This window comes from Spermophilus citellus (genome assembly GCF_964194105.1).
Source record: "Spermophilus citellus genome assembly, chromosome: 5".
NCBI classification, from domain to species: domain Eukaryota; kingdom Metazoa; phylum Chordata; class Mammalia; order Rodentia; family Sciuridae; genus Spermophilus; species Spermophilus citellus.
Window position 1 is genome coordinate 51,289,496 of NC_138186.1, and position 22,044 is coordinate 51,311,539.

Here is a 22,044-nt window from a genome sequence, read left to right on the forward strand (position 1 = left end):
CCCGAGAGGCCTTTGACGCCACTTCTCACTGCCTGATTCCTGGAGTGGGGCTGGTGCTCAACGAATGAGTGAATGGGTGAGGGAAATGGACATGAAGTGGACCCAGTCATCCCGGAGTTGCGCGTTTAGCTAACGAGTGCCCGCAGAAAATAACAAACACCGCCCTTACCCACGCTTCCAGGCGACTGCCAGGTGCGAACCGCGGGCGGTTCACCCACGAAGCGGTTCAGATCCCGCCCGCAGCAAAGCAGACGTGAGGAGTGAGGGATGCGGCGGGCACGCGCCCGCCCCGCCCCTCGTCGCGCGCGCGCCCGCCTCTCACCGCGCGCCTCGGCGGCCGGGCGCGGGACGGCGGCGCGCGATCTCCGCGTCGCTCTGGGCTGGCGGCTACGGCGCCGCGCGGGTGGGTGGGATCGTGGCGGAGCTCCGGGCGCCCGGGCAGGGGAGAGAGAGCGCCATGGCGGCTGCTGTGGCTGCGGCATCCTGTGCCCGCGCCGCGGCGATGTGAGGAGGCCGCCTCTTCCCCACGACTGAGGAGGCTACAGCTGCCCGCCTGCCTTCCTCGCGGGCCGCGGCTCCGGCATGGCCGGGATCATTAAGAAGCAGATCCTGAAACACCTGTCCCGGTGAGAGCGCCAGCGGCCGTCCCGGGGCCCTTCCTGACCCCCTCCACCCTCTGGCTCCTTAACCTCCTGCTCCGAGCCGGGGCTCGGTGGCGCCCCCGCCTCAACTCGAGCCCGGACAGCCTCCCCCCGCGCCCGCTGGCGCCGACCGTTGTCACCACTCCGTTCTTCCCTTGCCCTGGGCCCGCGGGGACCGGGCGCCGGAGTCCCCTCCCCTCCTCCCACTCCAACAGACCCCGGGACTCCTTTCCGCCCTCTGTTGGCCTGCTGCTCCCGCCCTCAGCTCCCACACCCTCTGACGGTCCCCCGAGCCCCCAAGGAGCCCACCCTTTCCTGCCGGTCCCCACTGGGGTTGCTCCGTCCCCTGCCTTTGGACCCGCGGGGCCTCTGCCCACCTTTTGACCCGCCGCACAGGCAACGCCACTGCCTCCCTCTCTTAGACCCTTTATCCCCCTGACCCTTCTAAGCCTTGTCACCCAGTCCTGAATAACCCAGGTGTCCCTCAGATTTCCAAGGCCGACACTGGTTTTCTCTTTCCCAGAAGCTCTCAGCGCCTCCTCTTCTGTTTGACCCTGTTGCATCACCCCTGTAAGTCCTGCACCAGGAACGTTCCTTTGAGCTCCTTTCTCCCTCTTTTCCTTATCCTCATTACACAGACTAATTGAAGAAAGGTCATGAGAGTTGGGGATAAAGTTTCAGCAACCTTCCCTTTAAGAAGATGTGGGTTTTTTTTTTTTTTTTTTTGACAGCCTGTGAAAAGTACCTGCAAGGTTCACTTCTGCTTTGCAGCCTTTTTTTTTTTTTAAGCTCTATTATATCGCTCAGTAATTTGGGTATGAAGGGTTGGCTGGCAAGAAAATTTTCAACGATAGCTGTGTTAAGATCGTAGGTTGTCACACAAAAATTGGCAGCTAGCTTTTAACGTAGTTTGGCTCCACAGCAGGCATTGGTTTTCAGGAGGTAGGGGTTGTAGGGAGATACCAGTTGATATAGGATACCCAGGCTTTGTACTGAGATACAGGTCTTGTTATTGCATTTGGTAAGTGGTGTGTGGGACACTATTCCTGCCACTGCTTTACTCATTTTGTGGCTAACCCTCTGGCTTATTTGGTGTTACTTTGATCTTACACTTTAATTATCAATTGCATTTAGATACATCTTTCATTTAATCTCCACCTTACAAAACAAAACAAAAAGTAGATTGGATTCTGGAGCTGGAAAGTGCCTTTGTACCCTTTCTCAGAATAACCCAGTATACTATTTTTCAGATAGTGTTACCTTGGGTGTTTGGTGTAATGATTTGAAAGTAAGACTAAAGATTTTAGGATGGGACAGAGAATCAGCCAGATGAAAACTTCATTAATTTATGAATGGACATAGGATGTTAGGGCATAGAGAGGTCATTTCTCCTCTCATAACTTTGTGTTTATGAGTGTAGGATTTTTCTTCCTTTTTTTTTTTGGTGTGTGTGTGTGTGTGTGTGTGTGTATGTGTGTGTGTGTAGGTGTGTAGGGGGGATTGAATTCAGGGATGCTCTACCACTGAGCTACATCCCCAGCTCTTTATTATTATTTAAAAATTTTGAGACAGGGTCTTGCTAAGTTTCCAAGGCTGGCCTAAACTTGAGATCCTTATTTCACAGCCTCCTTAGATGCTGGGATCACAAGTGTGTACCATTATGCCTGGCTTCTTTTTTGTTTGTTTGTTTCTTTGTGTGTGTGTGTGTGTGTGTATGTGTGTGTGTGGTGTTGGGGATTGAAACCAAGGCCTTGTGCATACAAAGCACTCACTCTACCAACTAAGCTGTATCCCTAGCTCTGTTTGTTTTGTTTTTTGTGTTGTGGTTTGAATCCAGGGCCTTGAGCATGTTAAGCATACATTCTACCCCTGAGTTACATCCCCAGACCCCTCTTTTCTTTTTGAGACCAGGTCATGTGGTATTGTCCAGGTTTGCCTGGAACTGGGCTCAAGTGATCCTCTTAGATTTTGGGCTTTTTCTGATTTACTTTCTTCATCTCTGAAATGGGGCTAATAATAGTATCTACTTGGAAAGATTATTGCAAGGATCACATGAGTTAATATATGTAAGAATTTAGCATAAGTGCTCAATAGAACATGAATTTTTTTTTGGGGGGGGTCACAGCTTGTGTGACAATTTTTGTTTTAGTTGTCAATGGACCTTTAATTAATTAATTAATTAATATGTGGTACTGAGAATCTAATCCAGTGCCTCACAAGCACACTACTGCTTAGCTACAACCCCAGCCCTTGTATGACAATTTGATACAGGCATACATAGGCCTTCTCTCTATAAAAACCCATATATATAGACAGGTAATTTTTTTAATGTATGTTTTGGGGAGGGGGAGTTAGGAACCCCTAAATCATATGCCTGAATCCCTCAAGACATCTTGAAATGGGTGAATAATCCCTGATCTGGTTCCGCCTCTAATTTTGTGGCTGAGGAAACTAAAGCATTAAGAGGATAAGTGACTTGCCTAAGTTGCACAGGAAGGTAAGGTAGTGGGGATGGAACCCAATTTCCTAAAATTCTGGAAGTGCATGCATATTTTTTGTACTCTCTTTGAATATACAATTTTAAGGACTTTGACATGTATTTTATTTATTTTTATGAGGTGCTGAGGATTGAACCCAATGTCTCACATGTGCTAGGCAAGTGCTCACAGAGCTACACCCCAGTCCCTTAAAGAAAGTTTAATTGTATGTGCTGACACATTAGGTGCACCTTTGGAGAACATGTCTTTTTGTTTTAGATGAAATTGGAATTGTATGACAGACATTGAGAAATGGTTCTATTCTTTTGGTATTGGGCCAGGGACTGAGGAGGTAGAGAGGTTATAGCTGCCGATTTATGGGCTCTAGGAAAAGGTATAAGAATATGAGTCTGGTTGGAGAGGCCAAACTCCTGGGGACTTTGAGTTTGTTTAGCTTGGAAAACTTGCCTAATTATGGGTGGCATTTGAATGTCTTTTATTTCTAACACACAGGCTGACCTGCCTATGGCTCTGAGGCTTGCCAAACCTGATGGGGAGATAGAAGGGAAGGTTTACAGAGTTCCTGTGTTAAATAGATAGTAGGTGCTTGATAATTATTTATTGATGATGTCAGTGCCATTTGACCTGAAGGAGAATGTCTTGCAGCAGAAAGGATATCCCAATGATTCTCATATTGAATTTTAGGCATTAAGTTTCACATAAGAAAGTGTTTTGTTAGAATGCGTTTTTATTTTATTTTTGTTTTGAGGTTTGAACCCAGGGGTACTCTACCACTGAGCTCCATCCCCAGCCCCCTGTTTTCATTTTTTATTTTGAGACAAGGTCTTCCTAAGGTATCCATATTGGCCTCAAACTTGCCATCCTCCTGTCTCAGCCCCGCCGAATCTCTGAGATTACAGGCATACACCATTGGGTCTGGTGCATTCTCATTAGTGATAGAATATTTTTTTAAACAGTATTTTTTGGGAAAAATATTGAAGCTATTTTTCTTTTTTTAAAAATATTTTGTTTTTAGTTGTAGTTGGACACAATACCTTTATTTATTTATTTATATGTGGTGCTGAGGATCTAACCTAGGGCCTTGCACGTGCTAGGCGAGCACTGTACTGCTGAGCCACAACCCCAGGCCCAAATATTAATGTCTTTTAAGGTTTTAACCTATACTTTGGATGGCTGGTGTTCAGTATGTATAGCTTTAATGCATAGTATTTCTTTAAATAGACCCAAGAAAAATACTTTACTTAGAAACACAAAGTAATCATTCATTTAAAAAATAGCTAAAATTGATTTTTCATCAAATTAGATTTTCTTGTTTTAGATTACCTTGGCTAATAACCTTTCATTATACAAGTAAGAAGGTATATGACTGGTTGTAAAGTAAGTCAGAGAAATAAGGCTAATGGAAAGAGTGTGAGCTTTGAACTTGGACAAACCAGAATTCCCTTCCAGCTCTGCCACTAATAAGCAGGCAACCTTTCTGAATCTTTTTTTTAATTAGCAAAAGATAAGAATAATAAGAAAGAATAACACATAGCTAACAAATTTTTTTTGGAGGAAAAGTATTTATTACATTATCTGGCATGTAAATATGTGTTTAATAAAAAGTAGCTATATAAGATGGCTAGACAGGTTAGGGACACTATCCCAGCATGGATGCAGAAAGCTAACTGGCTTTGGGAAACCCATCAAGAGTTTTTATTTTGTCTGTTCTCAGTACTGGGGATTGAATCTAGGCTTTTGCATTGCTTGACAAGCTCTCTACCACTGAGCTACATCTCCAGCCCTTTTTAAATTTTATTTTGAGATTAGTTGTCCAGGCTGGCCCCAAACTTACAATCCTCCTGCCTCAGCCTCCTGAGTAGCTGGGATTATAGGTATGTACCACTATTCCTGGCTCGAAGTCTTAATTATTTATTCTAAATTACTGCAGAAAATGTGAGCCTGAGTGACATAGAAATGACTGATGTGGTAGATATTTAAAAAAAAAAGTTTTACATGAAATTCAGATCATAGGAGATTTCAGAATTCCTTCTGGAGAATATAAGAACCTGACTGTGAGCCTAGCCATCTCAGTCCCTGCCTCCACTCGTTATTACTTATGATACTGAAGAGCTGGAAAGATGTTAAGAGAGCATCGAGACCAGCCTGCAGTGGACAGTGAGGGGCTACAGACTCACAGAGGCTGACTACTTATCCAAGGTCTCAAATTTGTTTTTTAGTTTTTTTTTTTTTTTTTTTTTTAAAGAGAGAGTGAGAGAGGAGAGAGAGAGAGAGAGAGAGAGAGAGAGAGAGAGAGAGAGAGAGAGAATTTTTTTTAATATTTATTTTTCAGTTCTCGGCGGACACAACATCTTTGTTGGTATGTGGTGCTGAGGATCGAACCCGGGCCGCACGCATGCCAGGCCAGCGCGCTACTGCTTGAGCCACATCCCCAGCCCTGTTTTTTAGTTTTAGGTGGACACAGTATCTTTATTTTATTTTTATGTGGTGCTGAGGATGGAACTCAGTGCCTCCTGCATGCTAGGCGAGCCCTCTGCCACTGAGCCACAATCCCAGCCCCTCCAAGGTCTCTTTATTCAGTCTCAACTTCAAGGTCATGTTCCTTTACCCTAGACTTAAGGTTATCACCATCATTTCTCAAATAATTATGTATTTTTTAGTAACAAATCATATATGTCTCTGTTTCCCTCACTTTCTTGTGTTGCTTTAGAATAAAGCACTTTATTTACTTGGCAAATATAAAAATATTTAATAATAGCCATCTGTGTTAATAAGCACCTTACAAGTCTTATGATGATTTAATCCTCATAATAACCCCATGAGGTAGATATTAGGCTCATTTTATAAATGAAGAAATGAGACACAGATCCTACATTGTGTACAACTAGAGAAGTGAAAAGTTGTGCTGCAGTTGTGAACAATGAATCAAAATGCATTCTGCTGTCATATATACCTAATTAAAATAAATATATTGAAAAAAAGAAATGAGACACAGAAAGGTTAGATAACTTGTCCAGAGTCATAACTAATAAGTGATGGAACCGAGATTCAAATGGAGGCACTCCAATTTAAGAGCTTTGCTCTTTAGGCATTCTGCTGCTACATGCTCCTCATTGTTGAGTGTTTCAAACTAAACATACCCATGTCCCAGCACTCACCTGAAGAAACAGACTACTTTCAGCACTTACTCTACCATGCCTCCTAGTCATTACCTCCGTCAAAGTGTAACCACTGTCCTGTTTTTTAACAGCATATGTTTGTCTCTTTTGTGTTTTATATTAACGAAGTTCTATAATATGTATACTGTTTTTGAGATACATGTGCTTTTGGGTTCAATCCCCGGCACCAAAAAAAAAAAAAAAAAAAAGATGTGCTTTTATGCCTTGTTACTTTAGTGCCAAATTTGTGATATTCTTCTATATTTCACATCAAGTTTTAGACTCTATTTTCATTATTATGTAGTATTCCTTTGTATGACTTTATCTCAATTTATTTATTCATTTTACTGTTGATGGACCTGGTGATAGTTTCTCAGTTTGGTGCCATTAGTATTGGGCTACTAGGTACATTCTAGTGCATATTCTTTAGTGAACAAAGGAACACATATATATTGGAGTATACATAAGCATAGAATTTCTGGATTGTAAAGTATACATATGTTGAGCTTTACTAGATATTGCCAGTTTTCCAAAGTGATTATACCAATTTGTACTTATATTAGAAATGTCTGAGAGTTTTAGTTGTTCTATTTCTTTGCTACTACCTGGTAGTTTTCATATTTTTATGCTAGCCATGCTGAAAGATGAGTTTTACACACACACACACACACACACACACACACACACCCCACACACACATCCGGGTAAGCCAGATGATCACTTCTTTTTGGTTGTTTTTGTTCAGTTTTTTTTTTTTTAAATGATGCTGGGAATTGAACCCAGGGCTTCGCCCAAGCTAAGCACACATTCTACCACTAAACTACATCTCCAGCCCCTGTTCAGTTTCTTAATTCTGATGTTTTTTTTTTTTTTAGAATTTTAATATTTATTTTTTAGTTATTGGCGGACACAACATCTTTGTTTTTGTATGTGGTACTGAAGATCAAACCCGGGCCACATGCAGGCGCGCTACCGCTTGAGCAACATCCCCAGCCCAAATTCTGATGTTTTGAAATTTTAATCATAGGCCAATATCAGAATCTTGAAAATATGATCTCTTTTTGAAATAATATTTAAATAAAATAATACAATGAAAATGATTAGGATTTTTTTAAACATTAGTCTATGACATTTCTTTCTTTTTTTTTAATATTTATTTTTTAGTTTTGGGCGGACACAACATCTTTGTATGTGGTGCTGAGGATCGAACCCAGGCCGCTCGCATGCCAGGCAAGCACGCTACCGCCTGAGCCATATCACCAGCCTCTATGACATTTCTTACTTAAAATACATGTTGATGCTTAGCCCTCTGTCAAAATAACAGTATCAAGAGAATAGAGGTGCTGTTCTCCAAGCCTATGGGTTTTTGTTAAAAAGTTCGGTCTTCACACTACCCTATTTAATACTCTGGATATTAAGTAGTTGTATTCTGCTCTATAATCTTAGCACCCCATTGTTACAGCATTTCATCTTTTTTGTTGCTATTTTGTTTTTCAGTACTGGGGATTGAACCCAGGGCATCACATTGAACTCAGGGGAAGATGGGGAGCTACATCACCCATCTTTGAGACTAGATTTCATTAAGTTGCCAAGGCTGGCCTTGAACTTGAGATCCTCCTGCCTCAGCCTCCCAAGTAGATGAGATTACAGGCTTGTGCCACCTTGCATGGCTGCATTTCATCTTTATTATAGAAATGAAAATTTGAATTACATAGTTTTTCTACTACAATCTCTAAACTTTTCTATGGGTGATTCCCTTTTATGTAAAATGATTGTTTTGTATTAACATTTAAAGGCAATAAAATTTTAGGGGCTGGTAGTGTAGCTCAATGGTAGAGTGCTTAGCAGGTTTGAGGCTCTAGTTTCAATTTCTAATGCCACCAAACAAAAATAAATAAAAGCAATACATTTTCAAAGTGGTACTGTGGTGGGTATTTGACATACAGCAGCTTAATGTATGATCATGATAAGGGAAATTACCTTCCTTAAAAAACTGAGAAGAATGTCAACGTAGCAAAAGATTCAGGATTTGGATTTCAAAAGGAGGCTATGAATTTTGACTCTGCTGCTTCTATGTGTTCAGATTTTTTTTTTAATTTCTTGAAGTTTCAGTTTTCTTATCTATGAAATGGGGAGAATAATACATATATTGTTTTGAAAATTAGAAATCATGTATAAAAGTGGTTAGTCCTGAAAAGTTTTTTAATTAACAGTGGCCGTATCTTTACTTGTTAGAGCTGCTCAAGACAGATAATTTTAATTTTTGGAGATAACCCTTTTATCATCTTGAAGGTTGTGCCTAACTTATCCAAATGTCTGATTCCTTAAATGTTTACAAATTGTGTTTCTTAGCATTTTAATCTGGAGAGATGGAGATGAATGTTTTTACATTGGTGGGTAAAGAGGGAAGGAGCCAGAGGTTGTTCCTCTTCATCATTTCTTTTCATATCAAGACATACTACAAGGAGGAAACTTAGACCCCAGCATAGGTGAAACAGCTAAATGTATACACCGGGTTGGCTGATAGAGGATTTACTTTGAGAGAGTCTAACCATATTCCATATTTTTAGAGTGAAAAAAATATTAGAGGTGATTTAGTTATCCTTACCTAGTATAGAACCTGGTTGAATAATAACCTGTGAGTATGGCATTAATCACTGAAAAGAAAAATTCCTTTAATCATACGCCAAATCTCTCTACTTACTGGTGTGTGACCTCCACAGAAGCAGGGACTGTCTCTTGACTGCTTCAAAACCAGGGAGTCTGAGGATGCTTTGAGTGGGTGACGTGGGTGCAAGAGAAGATATGCGGGTTGAAAGAACATGGTTGGAACTCAGAGAACCTTAGGTCTGACAAGTGGGGGCAGATGGGCAAGGGAATCAGTTCAGCCAGTATATTAAGGGGCCTTCTATCTCTGTGTATTGAGTGCAAGTACTTGCTACTGGTGCCAACATATACTAAAGAGCATTTTCCATTATTTGTCAATATCTGTAATAAATGGAAGAATCAAAATGTAAAGAGTATATGTTAGCAATTTAGGTACAGGGTATGTAGTTTGTACTGATTTGTTACAAAAATGGGGACAACATATATTAGATTGATTTGTTTTATTTGCCTACATCAGTAATTTTTTTTCTTTTTTTTTTTGTGGTACTGGGGATTAAACCCATGGAGCTATGTCCCCAGCCCTTTTTACTTTATTTTGGAGATAGGGTCTGGCTAAATTGCTGAAAGTAGTCTTGAACTTGTGATCCCCCTGCCTTAGTCTCTGGAATCATTGGGATTATAAGAGTGCACCACTACGGCTGGCCGCATCAGTGATCTTTTTACTTGTATGCTCAGTTTTTATAATAGAACATTGGTTACATGTAACTTGGCTGGCAACCCATAAATTAAAAAAAAAATTGAAGAGGACATTGATGGTGAGATATCAGTGTGTTTAAGTTTGACTTAATGGAAATGCTGTATTCCTCAAATTTATTTCTAAATTTGAAATTTGTTGTGTGTGGTCCAGTAGAAATAGTGCTATGATGTTGATTTCCAATGTTAGCCCACAAAAGTCACAATGAATTATTTATATATAAGTTTACAAGGTAGGTTGTTAGGGAACTCATTGTAGGAGTAGGAGAAGGTGAAGGAGGACAAGAAAAAAGAGTGAATTATTTCCTGATTCCTTGTGATAAGCTCCTTAAGAGCATTGTATTTCAGCAGGAACTGTTTTTGGTTGTTTTGAGAGGTGTGATGAACTTTTTGCTGCAGCTGGGGGTGGGGGTGGGGTGGGGTGGAGGTGGAGGTGGAGGTAGAAGTAAAGGGTGGTGGGCAGGGATACTGATGTGTTGCAGTATGCAGAATAATCTCACATAGGAGCTGGGGTTGTGGCTCAGTGGTAGAGCACTCGCTTCACACATGCAAGGCCCTGGTTTGATCCTTAGCACCCCATAAACATAAATAAATAAAATAAAGGTATTGTGTCCAACTACGACTAAAAAATAAATCTTAAAAAAAAGAATCATTGTCTTTTGTCCCTTTTGACTTTTGAATGTTGTTACATGTTTACATAAGGTGAATTACCTGCTTAGATTTTATGAGCGTAGAATTTCACCTTGTTTTACATGAAAACAAAATATTGCACAGCTTTAAACTTTAGTAAATGTCCCAAGACTTCACTAAAGGGAATGGACCTTCATGAAGGAAGGTTGTTTTTAACTTTCCTATTTTGGAAAATGCTGTAACTCCTTAGTAGTGCCACTTGTGATATTGAATTCACTAATAAAATAAGCTTGTAGGGCAGGGGTTGTGGCTTAGTGATAGAGTGCTTGCCTCGTGTGTGTGGGGGCACTCGGTTCAATCCTCAGCACCATATAAATAAATAAAATGAAGGTATTGTGTCCATCTATTACTAAAAATAAAAAATAAAATAAAATAAACTTGTATAGGTCTGTATTTGTAGCTCTTTAAGTCCTGGTGATACACATTTGAGTGTAAGCATCTGACCACTCTGTCTTCTAGTGTGATGATGTTGGAATATTTGCATATTGAAATACAATTGATTTTCTTAGAAAATAATTTTCCCGGGGCTGGGGTTGTAGCTCAGTGGTAGAGTACTTGCCTGCATGTGTGAGAACCTGGGTTTGATCCTCAGCACCACATAAAAATAAATAAATAAAGTTATTGTGTCCATCTACAATTAAAAAGAATAAAGGGAAAATCCTTTTCTTTTTTTTTTTTAAATTTGACTTTTTTTGAAATTGTGTGTAAGTAGGTTATATATAAAACTCATTTTGTATGGTAAAAGAGGCACTGTGGAATAATTGTTTAAGAAAAAAAAATTGCCAGATGCAGTACTGCATGAATCTCAATAATCTCAGTGACTCTGGAGGCTGAAACAGTAAGTTCAAGGCCACCAAGACCTTCAGCAATTTAGCAAGACTCTGTCTCAAAACAAAAAATAAAAAGGACTCGGGATGTAGCTCAGAGGTAAAGCAACCCTGGGTTTAATTCCCACAATTAAAATTAAAAAAAAAAAAAAAGAAAGAAAAGAAAAAGGAATTGAGGGAATTGAGCCTGTTAGGGTTGAAAACCACTTAGTGTGAAAGTTCTTTCCTTCTCTCCTCTTCCTCCCCTCCTGCCTTTTTTCTTTCTTCTGGGGATTCAATTCAGGGCCTCACCTCATGCTTATTAAGCACATGCTCTACCACTGAGCTACATCCTCAGCCCTGAAATTTCTTTTGAAATCTTGAAACATCTACAGTGTGTTACTCCTTTTTGTTCCTTTTCCTCCGCTGGAGGTCCCTCTTCTCATGCCAGCTGTTCTGATTCGTCTCTCAGCATTCTGCTACCATGTGTGCACACCTGCCCTCAGGTGTGCATGAGCTGTTTCCCCCCACTCCTCCCCCCTGCCTTTTTTTTTCCAGGTCCTAGGGCTCATCTCAGGGCCTTGTGCTCTGCCACTGAGCTACATCCCAACCCCTGATTCTTCACTTTCTAATTGGAATTTGCAATTCTTTAAGACATAAGATTTCAGCTAAGAAAAGGGGAAGAGGGGGCTGGGGTTGTGGCTCAGTGGCAGAGCACTTGCCTACCATGTGTGAGGTACTGGGTTCAATCCTCAGCACCACGTAAAAATAAATAAAGGTATTGTGTCCATCTACAACTAAAAAATATTAAAAAAAAAAAAGAAAAGGGGAAGAGAACATATTTTGTTTTTTGATGTTTTGGGAGTACTGGGAATTGAACTCTGGCACTCAACCACTGAGCCACATCCCCAGCCCTGTTTTGTATATTTTATTTAGAGACAGGGTCTCACTGAATTGCCTAGTGCCTTGAAGTTGCTGAGGCTGGCTTTGAACTCGCAACCCTTCTGCCTCAGCCTCCTGAGCTGCTAGGATTACAGACATGTACCACTGCGCCCAGTGAGAACATATTTTGGAGCAGGAATGATACCAAATAAAAGACTGGCTTTAATTTAGAATATGTCCTACAGGGTGAGCTCTCCTAAGCTATGATTAATTTAAAAACTTCGAAATCTATAGATACTCTGAAAGTTTACTAATGTTTCCAAAAAAAAATGTTATTTTTTGTGGTACTGGGAATTGAACCCAGGGCCTCACATAAGCTAGGCAAGCACTGAACTACAGCTGTAGCCCATTTTAATTTTATTTTGAGTTAGGGTGTTGGTAAGTTGCCCAGGCTGACCTTGACCTTGAACTTGAACTTGCAATTCTCCTGCCTTAGGCTTCCACGTAGCTGGGGTTACAGGCATACTTCATTGTGCTTGCCCCTCCCCACCGTTTTTTGACCAAGAAATATTTTTCACTGGACTCAGTGGTGGAATACTTGCCTAGCATGTGCAAGGCCCTGGGTTGCATTTCCATATAACACACACATATCATATATATATATATATATATATATATATATATATATATAAAGAAAGAGCTATTTTTCGTTACTGATATAAAAAGATTATACATATTTATGAGGGCATAGTGTGACCAAAATAGTTTCTGATGTGGTGGCAGTGGGGATGAGGCAGGGGTCTGACAGCAGTTTGTGGTATGTATGAGTCATGTGAATGTTGGAGAGTTCTAATATGTAGAAAATCCACATAAGGAGGAAACGAGTTCCCCCCGGCTGAATGCCTCTGGTCATCTGGTTTAGGTGCTTTCCCAGGCAATGCCGAAAATATGTATTTCCTTTTTTCTCAGCAGAAACTCCTTCCTTCCTCCCCTCTTTCCTTCCTTGGACTTTAGTTCAGAAACACATTTCATTTGAGAAAATGTTTTGGCAGAGGTTGATAGGAAGTAAGAGGCCGGGAACGAACCATAGCTTATCTTTTTTGCTGAAGTTCAGCAGAGCCCTTCACTGTCTTCCTTCTTTTTGGCTGTGGCTCCTTAATCCTCTGACTTTAGTAAGAGAAGTTCCTCAGCTTCTTTGAGGAAGGTTTGCTGCAGGAAGGTTGGAATGGACAGTTGCAGGTGGTGTGACAGCCTTTCTCAGATGCTTGGGACAGGGAGTTCAGGGAGTCTGGCTGGACCCAGACCCTGAGCTGCTGTGAGGACTCTTTTTTTCCCTTTTCCAGAGCACCCTTCATAAAGTCTCCGTTTTTGAGATTATTTGTTAATTTCTTCAGCAAACTTTTATTGTCCACTTGCATTGTGTGCCAAGTGCCAGGAACTCCAATGAGACAAGGTTTCTGTTTGGGAACCTAACTGCCAATCGACCTGTAGCCAGTGAGCTCAGTAGAACATTAGGACGGATCTCTGGAGCTGGAGGCCAAGGTCACAGATGGGGGAGAATGATGGTACCAGGCAGGGCGAGTTGCACGAACAGTGGCACTCAGTTGAGAAGTGGCAGGATGCAGTTAGGAGACCGCTTATAGCTGTGTATCGTTAGAATGTATGGTGGAGGGTGGACATAGCTAGAAGTGATATTGGAAGGCTAGAGGGGAGCTAGTTCATAGAGGCCTTTTGTTTTGTTCCAAGGCATCTGGACAGTGCTCAGTTGTTCTTTGTTGCTTTCAGTTGCTACTGCCTTCGACCTGGGTCTGAGGCAGCTGGAACCTTTCCAAACCTCTACACCTTGTGTTGACTTTGTAAAAATCAGGGAGATGTCATTATGTACAACTATAATGTACCAATAAAAAATGTGGGAAGGGCTCGGGATGTGGCTCAAGCGGTAGCGCACTCGCCTGGCATGCGTGCGGCCCCGGTTCGATCCTCAGCACCACATACAAACAAAGATGTTGTGTCTGCCGAAAACTAAAAGATAAATATTAAAAAATCTCTCTCTCTTTAAAAAAAATGTGGGAAAGATAAATATTAAAAAATCTCTCTCTCTTTAAAAAAAATGTGGGAAAAAATTAGGAAGTTAAGGCTAAGTTCTTGAGCCAGATTGCTAGATTTTGAATCCTAGCTCTGTTAGTTACTAGCTCTGTGACCTTGGACAAGTTAACCTTTCTGTGCCTTGGTGTCTTCATCATAAAATGAGGCTAATATATCATAGGGTCATTAGAGAAATACATGAAAAATGACTGGGCAAAAAATGGCAGTACACAGCCTGTAATCTCAGCTACTTGGGAGGCTGGGGCAGGAGGATCATAAGTTTGAGGACAGTTTTGGAAATTTAGTGCGTCCTTGTCTCAAAAAAAGTAGGGCTGGGATTGTAGCTGGGTTCAGTACTTAGTATCACACACATAAAAGAAGTATAAAGTGGACTGGGGTGTATGTAGCTCAGTGGCAGAGTGCATTCAGGCCCTGGGTTCAATCCCCAACATTAAAAACTAAGAAAGTATGAAGTATTTAAAACAATGTTTTGTTTGTTTGGTTTTTGTTGGTTTTTTTGGTACTGGGGATTGAACTCGGGGAAACTTAACCATTGAGATATATCTCTAGCCCTTTTTTGAATTTTATTTAGAGAAAGGGTCTCACTGAATTGCTTAGGGCCTCACTAAGTTGCTGAGGCTGGCTTTGAACTCACGATCCTCTTGCCTCAGCCTTCCAAGCTGCTAGGATTACAGGCGTGCGCCACTTGGCCTTGCTTAAAAACAATGTTTGGAATAAAGTGAGCGATTATTAAATTTAGCTGTTATTTTAAAAATATTTTTTGTTCTGAGTAGTAAAATTTTTTTTAAAAATAATTTTCTTTTCTTTTTTTTTTAAAGAGAGAGTGAGAGAGGGGGAGAGAGAGAAAGAAAGAATTTTTTTTAATATTTATTTTTTTTTTTTAGTTTTCGGCGGACACAACATCTTTGTTGGTATGTGGTGCTGAGGATCGAACCCGGGCCGCACGCATGCCAGGCATGCGCGCTACCGCTTGAGCCACATCCCCAGCCCCAGTAGTAAAATTTTTCATATTTCTTATTTCATTTTTATTATTAAAACTTCTGGGCAGCTTTTAGAATATACTGATTTTTGCCTCTCTCCTTTTAACACTTTGCACCTTCTAATTATCTTTAATGGGAAAACTGTGCTTTTTACCTCAGCCTTACAGAGATATTTGTTTTCCTGTTTATGTAATACGCTCTTAACACTGGTTTTGACATGTTGGGCTAGTGAGACATATTACAGTTGGTTTGCAATGTATGAAAGAGGGGGATTATTGGATATATCCTTTAGTTCATTCTACCTCTTTGGCAATTATCATTTATTGGCTTTGAATTGTTATCAACTCATTCAATAAACATTAATTGAGCATCCTTATCCTAGACTTTATGCTGGCACAGACTCAGTGACACAGTTCAAGCCCTTAAGGATCTCATACCCTTTAGGGTTAGAGACCTTTTCCTTTTTTTTCCAATTTCCTCATCTTTTTAAAATTAAATTATTTATTTATTCTAATTTGTTATATACAATGGCAGAATGCAATTCATTTCATATTACACATATAGAGCACAGTTTTTCAAGTCACTGATTGTACACTAAGTATTTTCACACCATTCATGGAGACCGTTTTCTTTTAAATTTTTCTTTGTATATATGCTCAGCAGCTCCTTTCTATGGTGTGAATCCCCTAATCCTTGCCACTTGAATGTGCTCTTCTCTCGTGTATGTGTTCATTTAGTCATTTGTGCAGAGGAAACAACTGACAGGGCTTTTCTTTCCCCATCAGATATGTATGCTCATTTTTTTGGGGGGGGTGGGTACCAGGATTTGAACTTGGGGGCACTCGACTATTAAGCCACATCCCCAGCTCTAGTTGGTATTTTTATTTAGAGAGAGACTCTCACTGCACTGAGTTGCTTAGCACCTTGCCTTTATTAAGACTGGCTTTGAACTCACCATTCTCCTGCCTCAGCCTCCTGAGTTGCTGGGATTCATGCGCCACTGTGCCTGGCATGAATGATCATTTTGAGCTATTTTTGTCTCTTTGGGTTTTTTGTTCTGTTTTGTTTTGAGATAGGATTTCACTATGTTGTTAAGGTTGGCCTTGAACTTGTAGGCTCAAGTGATTCTTCCTCCTCAGTCTCCCAAGTAACTGGGACCACAGTATTCACCACCATGCCTGACATTTTTGTCTCTTAAAATAAGTATTCATTTTATTTATAGTTAGGTTTTCCTCAGAAATTAAGGACGGCCTCAGTTTCCTCCTTGGGCAGTTTTTAAAGTTCAGATAATCTATATGTTTCACTTCTCTAAATAGCTGTTTGAGGTATGTGATGAAGAAATACCAATTCTTATTCAATAGTGAATTACCAGCAATGCCTGCTAGTGGAATAGATCTTCCTATTTTGAGGGTTAACAAATGCATTTTTGCTTTGCATAATCCAGAACCTGCTTGAAGCTTTTAAAAGTAGAAATCTAATAATCTGATTTCACCAACTGTCCTTGACCTAAGTTTTGGAATTGCCAAGAAACTGAAGTAAAAGAAATTAAGGGGAATATATTAGTATGACAAGAAATATTTTTAATAAAGTAAGATATGCCAAAATTTGGGTCATGAGGTACAGTCCCTTCAGGACCTGTGTAGGGAGAGAAGCTGGCACCTAGTCACGTGGGAGCTGAATGGACAAAGAATTATTCGAGGAGAGAAGGCTGCAGGCAGTTGTGAGTTAGTCACTGAGGAACTCTAAGTCCTAAATGTAGAATGATCAGTGAAAGTCTCTCTAGTTAGGTAGATAGGATATTATAGCCCTAATTCTAGGTGGTGGTTAAATATGTAACTGTAAATTAGAAGAGGAGTCCACAGGTACAGCCTTTACACTAGGAGGCCAGATTGCAAGTATTCAGTTCCAAGAAACAAGACTGGCTCCGACTAAGATGTTACAGCTGCAGCTAAACAGGATAGAAGTTAGAAAGGCTACAGTTTTAGAGGTGGGAACTGGGGTGTTCAGCAGGGTTACTGTTGAGAATTAAGGAAAGAGGACCTCTATAGAATCCTTCATCTGTTGATTGGCCCAGTACTGAGTGGTGGGGTAAATGAGAGTGTGGCGAGTCATGAACTGAACTGCTCCATGGGTGTGGGAATGTATGCAGTCAGTTACAGGTAAAAGTATGATCCAGTATGACGTCTATGAAAGAAAATTTGGTAGTATCTGTCAAAATGTAAAATGTAAGCTTCCATTTCTATGAATCTTTCCTATAGAACAAATGAGAAAACTGATGATACTTTTTTTTTTTAATTATTTTATTGTTGGTTGTTCAAAACATTACATAGTTCTTATTATACCATATTTCACAGATTGATTCAAGTGGGTTATGAACTCCCATTTTTACCCCGTATACAGATTGCTGTGTCACATCAGTTACATTTCCATTGCTGATGATACTTTTTAATGTACAAGTGTACTACTAATAAAATCTTTGTAAAAGAGAAATTAGTACAGACTTTATTAAGTAAATTATAGTGCATCCGTAAAGGAATGTAAGGGATCTTAGCTTGAGGATAACTTTCCAATTCTTGAAAAGCATTAAAAGTTTAATAATATATAAATGTTAATGAAAAGTAAAAACAAGGGGAGGGGAGGGGAGGGGAGGGGTGAGGGGACAGTGGAGAATGGGATAGACAGCAGAATACATCAGTCACTAGAAAGGCAATTTGTAAATCAATGGAAATGTAACTGATGTGACACAGCAATCTGTATACGGGGTAAAAATGGGAGTTCATAACCCACTTGAATCAATCTGTGAAATATGGTATATTAAGAACTATGTAATGTTTTGAACAACCAACAATAAAAAAAAAAGTAAAAACAAGTTTTAGAAGGATTATGTGGAATAATTCTATTTTATACATCTGTCTAGATATATAGTTTTTTTGGGGGGGTGGGGGGTTGCTGGGGATTGAAACCAGGACAACTAAATTCCCAGTTATTTTAATTTTTTTCATTTTGAGACACTGTCATGCTAAGTTGCTGAGGCTTCGAACTTCTGATCCTCCTGCCTTAGTCTCCTGAGTCATTGGGATTACAGGTGTGAGCCATTGTGCCAAGCTTATAATTACTTCTCTGTGTTGGAAACTATCATTTCTTTTTATGCCTCTTTATATTGTTTAACTTTTATAATAAACCTTTCACCAGTAGACCAAGAGGATAACTTGTATAATTTCTTTTTTTTAAATCTTTTTCCATCTTCTAAGGTCTTCTTCTATATCTCTCTTTAGGGTTCTGTAATTTTCATTGTATAAGTCTTTCACCTCTTTTGTTAGGTTGATTCCCAAGTATTTTATTTTTTTGGGGGGATATTGTGAATGGAGTAGTTGTCCTCATTTCCGTTTCAGAGGATTTGTCGCTGATATACAGGAATGCATTTGATTTATGCGTGTTGATTTTATATCCTGCCACTTTGCTGAATTCATTTATTAGCTCTAATAGTTTCTTTGTAGACCCTTTTGGGTCTGCTAGGTATAGAATCATGTCATCTGCAAATAGTGATAATTTAAGTTCTTCTTTTCCTATTTTTATGCCTTTAATTTCTTTCGTCTGTCTAATTGCTCTGGCCAGTGTTTCGAGGACTATGTTAAAGAGAAGTGGTGAGAGAGGGCATCCCTGTCTTGTACCAGATCTTAGAGGGAATGCCTTCAATTTTTCTCCATTCAGAATGATGCTGGCCTGTGGCTTATCATAGATTGCTTTTACAATGTTGAGGTATGATCCTGTTATCCCTAATTTTTCTAGAGTTTTGAACATAAAGGGATGCTGTACTTTGTCGAATGCTTTTTCTGCATCTATCGAGATGATCATATGGTTCTTATTTTTAAGTCTATTGATGTGGTGAATAACATTTATTGATTTCCGTATATTGAACCAGCCTTGCATCCCAGGGATAAATCCTACTTGATCATGGTGTATAATTTTTTTTGATATGTTTTTGAATCCGATTCGCCAGAATTTTATTGAGGATTTTTGCATCTAGGTTCATTAGAGATATTGGTCTGTAGTTTTCTTTCTTTGAAGTGTCTTTGTCTGGTTTAGGCATCAGGGTGATGTTGGCCTCGTAGAATGTATTTGGAAATTCTCCCTCTTTTTCTATTTCCTGAAATAGCTTGAAAAGTATTGGTGTTAGTTCCTCTTTAAAGGTTTTGTAAAACTCTGCTGTATACCCATCCAGTCCTGGGTTTTTCTTAGTTGGTAGTCTTTTGATGGTTTCTTCTATTTCCTCTATTGTTATTGGTCTGTTTAGGTTGTCTATATCCTCTTGACTCAATCTGGGCAGATCATATGGATCAAGGAGCTTGATATTAAATCAGAGACACGGCGTCTGATAGAAGAAAAAGTTGGCTATGATCTACACACTGTGGGGTCGGGCTCCAAATTCCTCAATAGGACACCCATAGCGCAAGAGTTAACAACTAGAATCAACAAATGGGACTTACTCAAACTAAAAAGTTTTTTCTCAGCAAAAGAAACAATAAGAGAGGTAAACAGGGAGCCTACATCCTGGGAACAAATCTTTACTCCACACACTTCAGATAGAGCCCTAATATCCAGAGTATACAAAGAACTCAAAAAATTAGACAATAAGATAACAAATAACCCAATCAACAAATGGGCCAAGGACCTGAACAGACACTTCTCAGAGGAGGACATACAATCAATCAATAAGTACATGAAAAAATGCTCACCATCGCTAGCAGTCAGAGAAATGCAAATCAAAACCACCTTAAGATACCATCTCGGGGCTGGGGATGTGGCTCAAGTGGTAGCGCGCTCGCCTGGCATGCGTGCGGCCTGGGTTCAATCCTCAGCACCACATACCAACAAAGATGTTGTGTCCGCCGAGAACTAAAAAATAAAAATATTAAAAATTCTCTCTCTCTCTCCTCTCTCTTTAAAAAAAAAAAAAAAAATACCATCTCACGCCAGTAAGATTGGTAGCCATTATGAAGTCCAACAACAACAAGTGCTGGAGAGGATGCGGGGAAAAGGGTACACCTGTTCATTGTTGGTGGGACTGCAAATTGGTGCAGCCAATTTGGAAAGCAGTATGGAGATTTCTTGGAAAGCTGGGAATGGAACCACCATTTGACCCAGCTATTCCCCTTCTCGGTCTATTCCCTAAAGACCTAATAAGAGCATGCTACAGGGACACTGCTACACCGATGTTCATAGCAGCACAATTCACGATAGCAAGATTGTGGAACCAACCTAGATGCCCTTCAATAGATGAATGGATAAAAAAATGTGGCATTTATACACAATGGAGTATTACTCTGCATTAAAAAATGACAAAATCATAGAATTTGGAGGGAAATGGATGGCATTAGAGCAGATTATGCTAAGTGAAGCTAGCCAATCCTTAAAAAACAAATGCCAAATGACTGCTTTGATATAAGGGGAGTAACCAAGGACAGGGTAGGGACGAAGAGCTTGAGAAGAAGATTAACATTAAACAGGGATGAGAGGTGGGAGGGAAAGGGAGTGAGAAGGGAAATCGCATGGAAATGGAAGGTGATCCTCAAGGTTTTACAAAATTACATATAAGAGGAAATGAGGGGTAAGAGAAGAATAATACAAGTGGAAGAAATGATTTACAGTAGAGGGGGTAGAGAGAGAAAAGGGGAGGGGAGGGGAGGGGAGGGGAGGGGGGATAGTAGAGAATAGGATAGACAGCAGAATACATCAGACACTAGAATGGCAATATGTAAATCAATGGAAGTGTAACTGATGTGACACAGCAATCTGTATACGGGGTAAAAATGGGAGTTCATAACCCACTTGAATCAAACTGTGAAATATGATATATTAAGAACTATGTAATGTTTTGAACGACCAACAATAAAAAAAAATATTTATTAATTTTTATGTGGTATTGAGGATCGAACCCATTGACTCACATGTGCAAAGCAGGTGCTCTACCACTGAGCTATAGCTCCAGCCCAGACTTGTACAATTTCTTTCTTTCTTTCTTGTGCTGGGGATTGAATCCAGGGCCTTGCACATGATAAGCATGCTCTTTACCACTGAACCACACTCCTGGACCCCTCTTAGCATTCCTCCCTCCTCACCTTTGTTTCTGATGTGCCCATCTATCATGCTGTTCTGAGAGGGTGCATTTATGCACATGTGGTCATATGTGTTTTTGGTAACTCATGTTATAATTGCCTCTTAGAGAAAGACATAAAATCAATTAAATCTAATAGGAAAGGATCTACTATGAATTGGAGCTTATCTTGTATCAAGCTGCCCCTCTCTTGGATAACTGTTTTGAATTCTGGATAATATGTTAAAAAAAAAAAACTACTTGAAGATGTTGGAAAGTGATCATATCAGGCATAAAGTGACAGGGAACTTGAAAGATGGGAACTGTTGGGTAAGATTCTTATTTGTATTGGCAATTTGCATGGTGATGGTGCTAGCACTCAAGCAAAAGTCCACAATCTTACTCACTGGAGGAGTCAGAGGATGAAGTTTAGGGCTAAAGAACGGCTGGAAAAAGGAGGGGGAAGTCTCAGGAAGGAGGATATAGCAGAACAGGGAGCTCTAAAGTTTGCTTCTAAACTCTCTCCAAATTCTGATACGTATGGGGGAAAGACTTCATGGAACCTAGAAAAAGCAATAGTTGTACACAGTGGTACATGTCTGTACTATAATTCCAGCAACTTGAGAGACTGAGGCAGGAGGAGCACAAGTTCTAAGCCAGCCTTAGTAACTTAGTGAATCCCTAAGCAACTTAATGGGATCCTGTCTCAAAATAAAAATTAAAAAGGGCTGGGAATGTTGCTCAGTGATAAAGTGCTCTTGGGTTCAATCCCCAGCAGCCCCCTTGAAAGAAGAAGGAGGGCCGGGGAGGAGGAGGAGGAGTTTGCATT

The 22,044-nt window shown here is 40.1% G+C and overlaps 1 protein-coding gene and 1 long non-coding RNA gene across 3 annotated transcripts in view; one reads left to right on the top strand and one right to left on the bottom strand.

The window, feature by feature from the left end:
- LOC308650070 overlaps positions 1-22,044 on the bottom strand; it is a 637,596-nt gene that overhangs the window by 296,995 nt on the left and 318,557 nt on the right. The gene's annotated exons all lie outside the window — the stretch shown is intronic.
- The window catches only part of BLTP3A (bridge-like lipid transfer protein family member 3A), a 75,539-nt gene continuing 53,903 nt past the window's right edge, over positions 409-22,044 (top strand). The window contains exon 1 of the mRNA XM_081296299.1: positions 409-626. Within this exon, the coding sequence (XP_081152425.1) occupies positions 583-626 (44 nt within the window). The 5' untranslated portion in view covers positions 409-582. The remainder of the gene's footprint in view (positions 627-22,044) is intronic.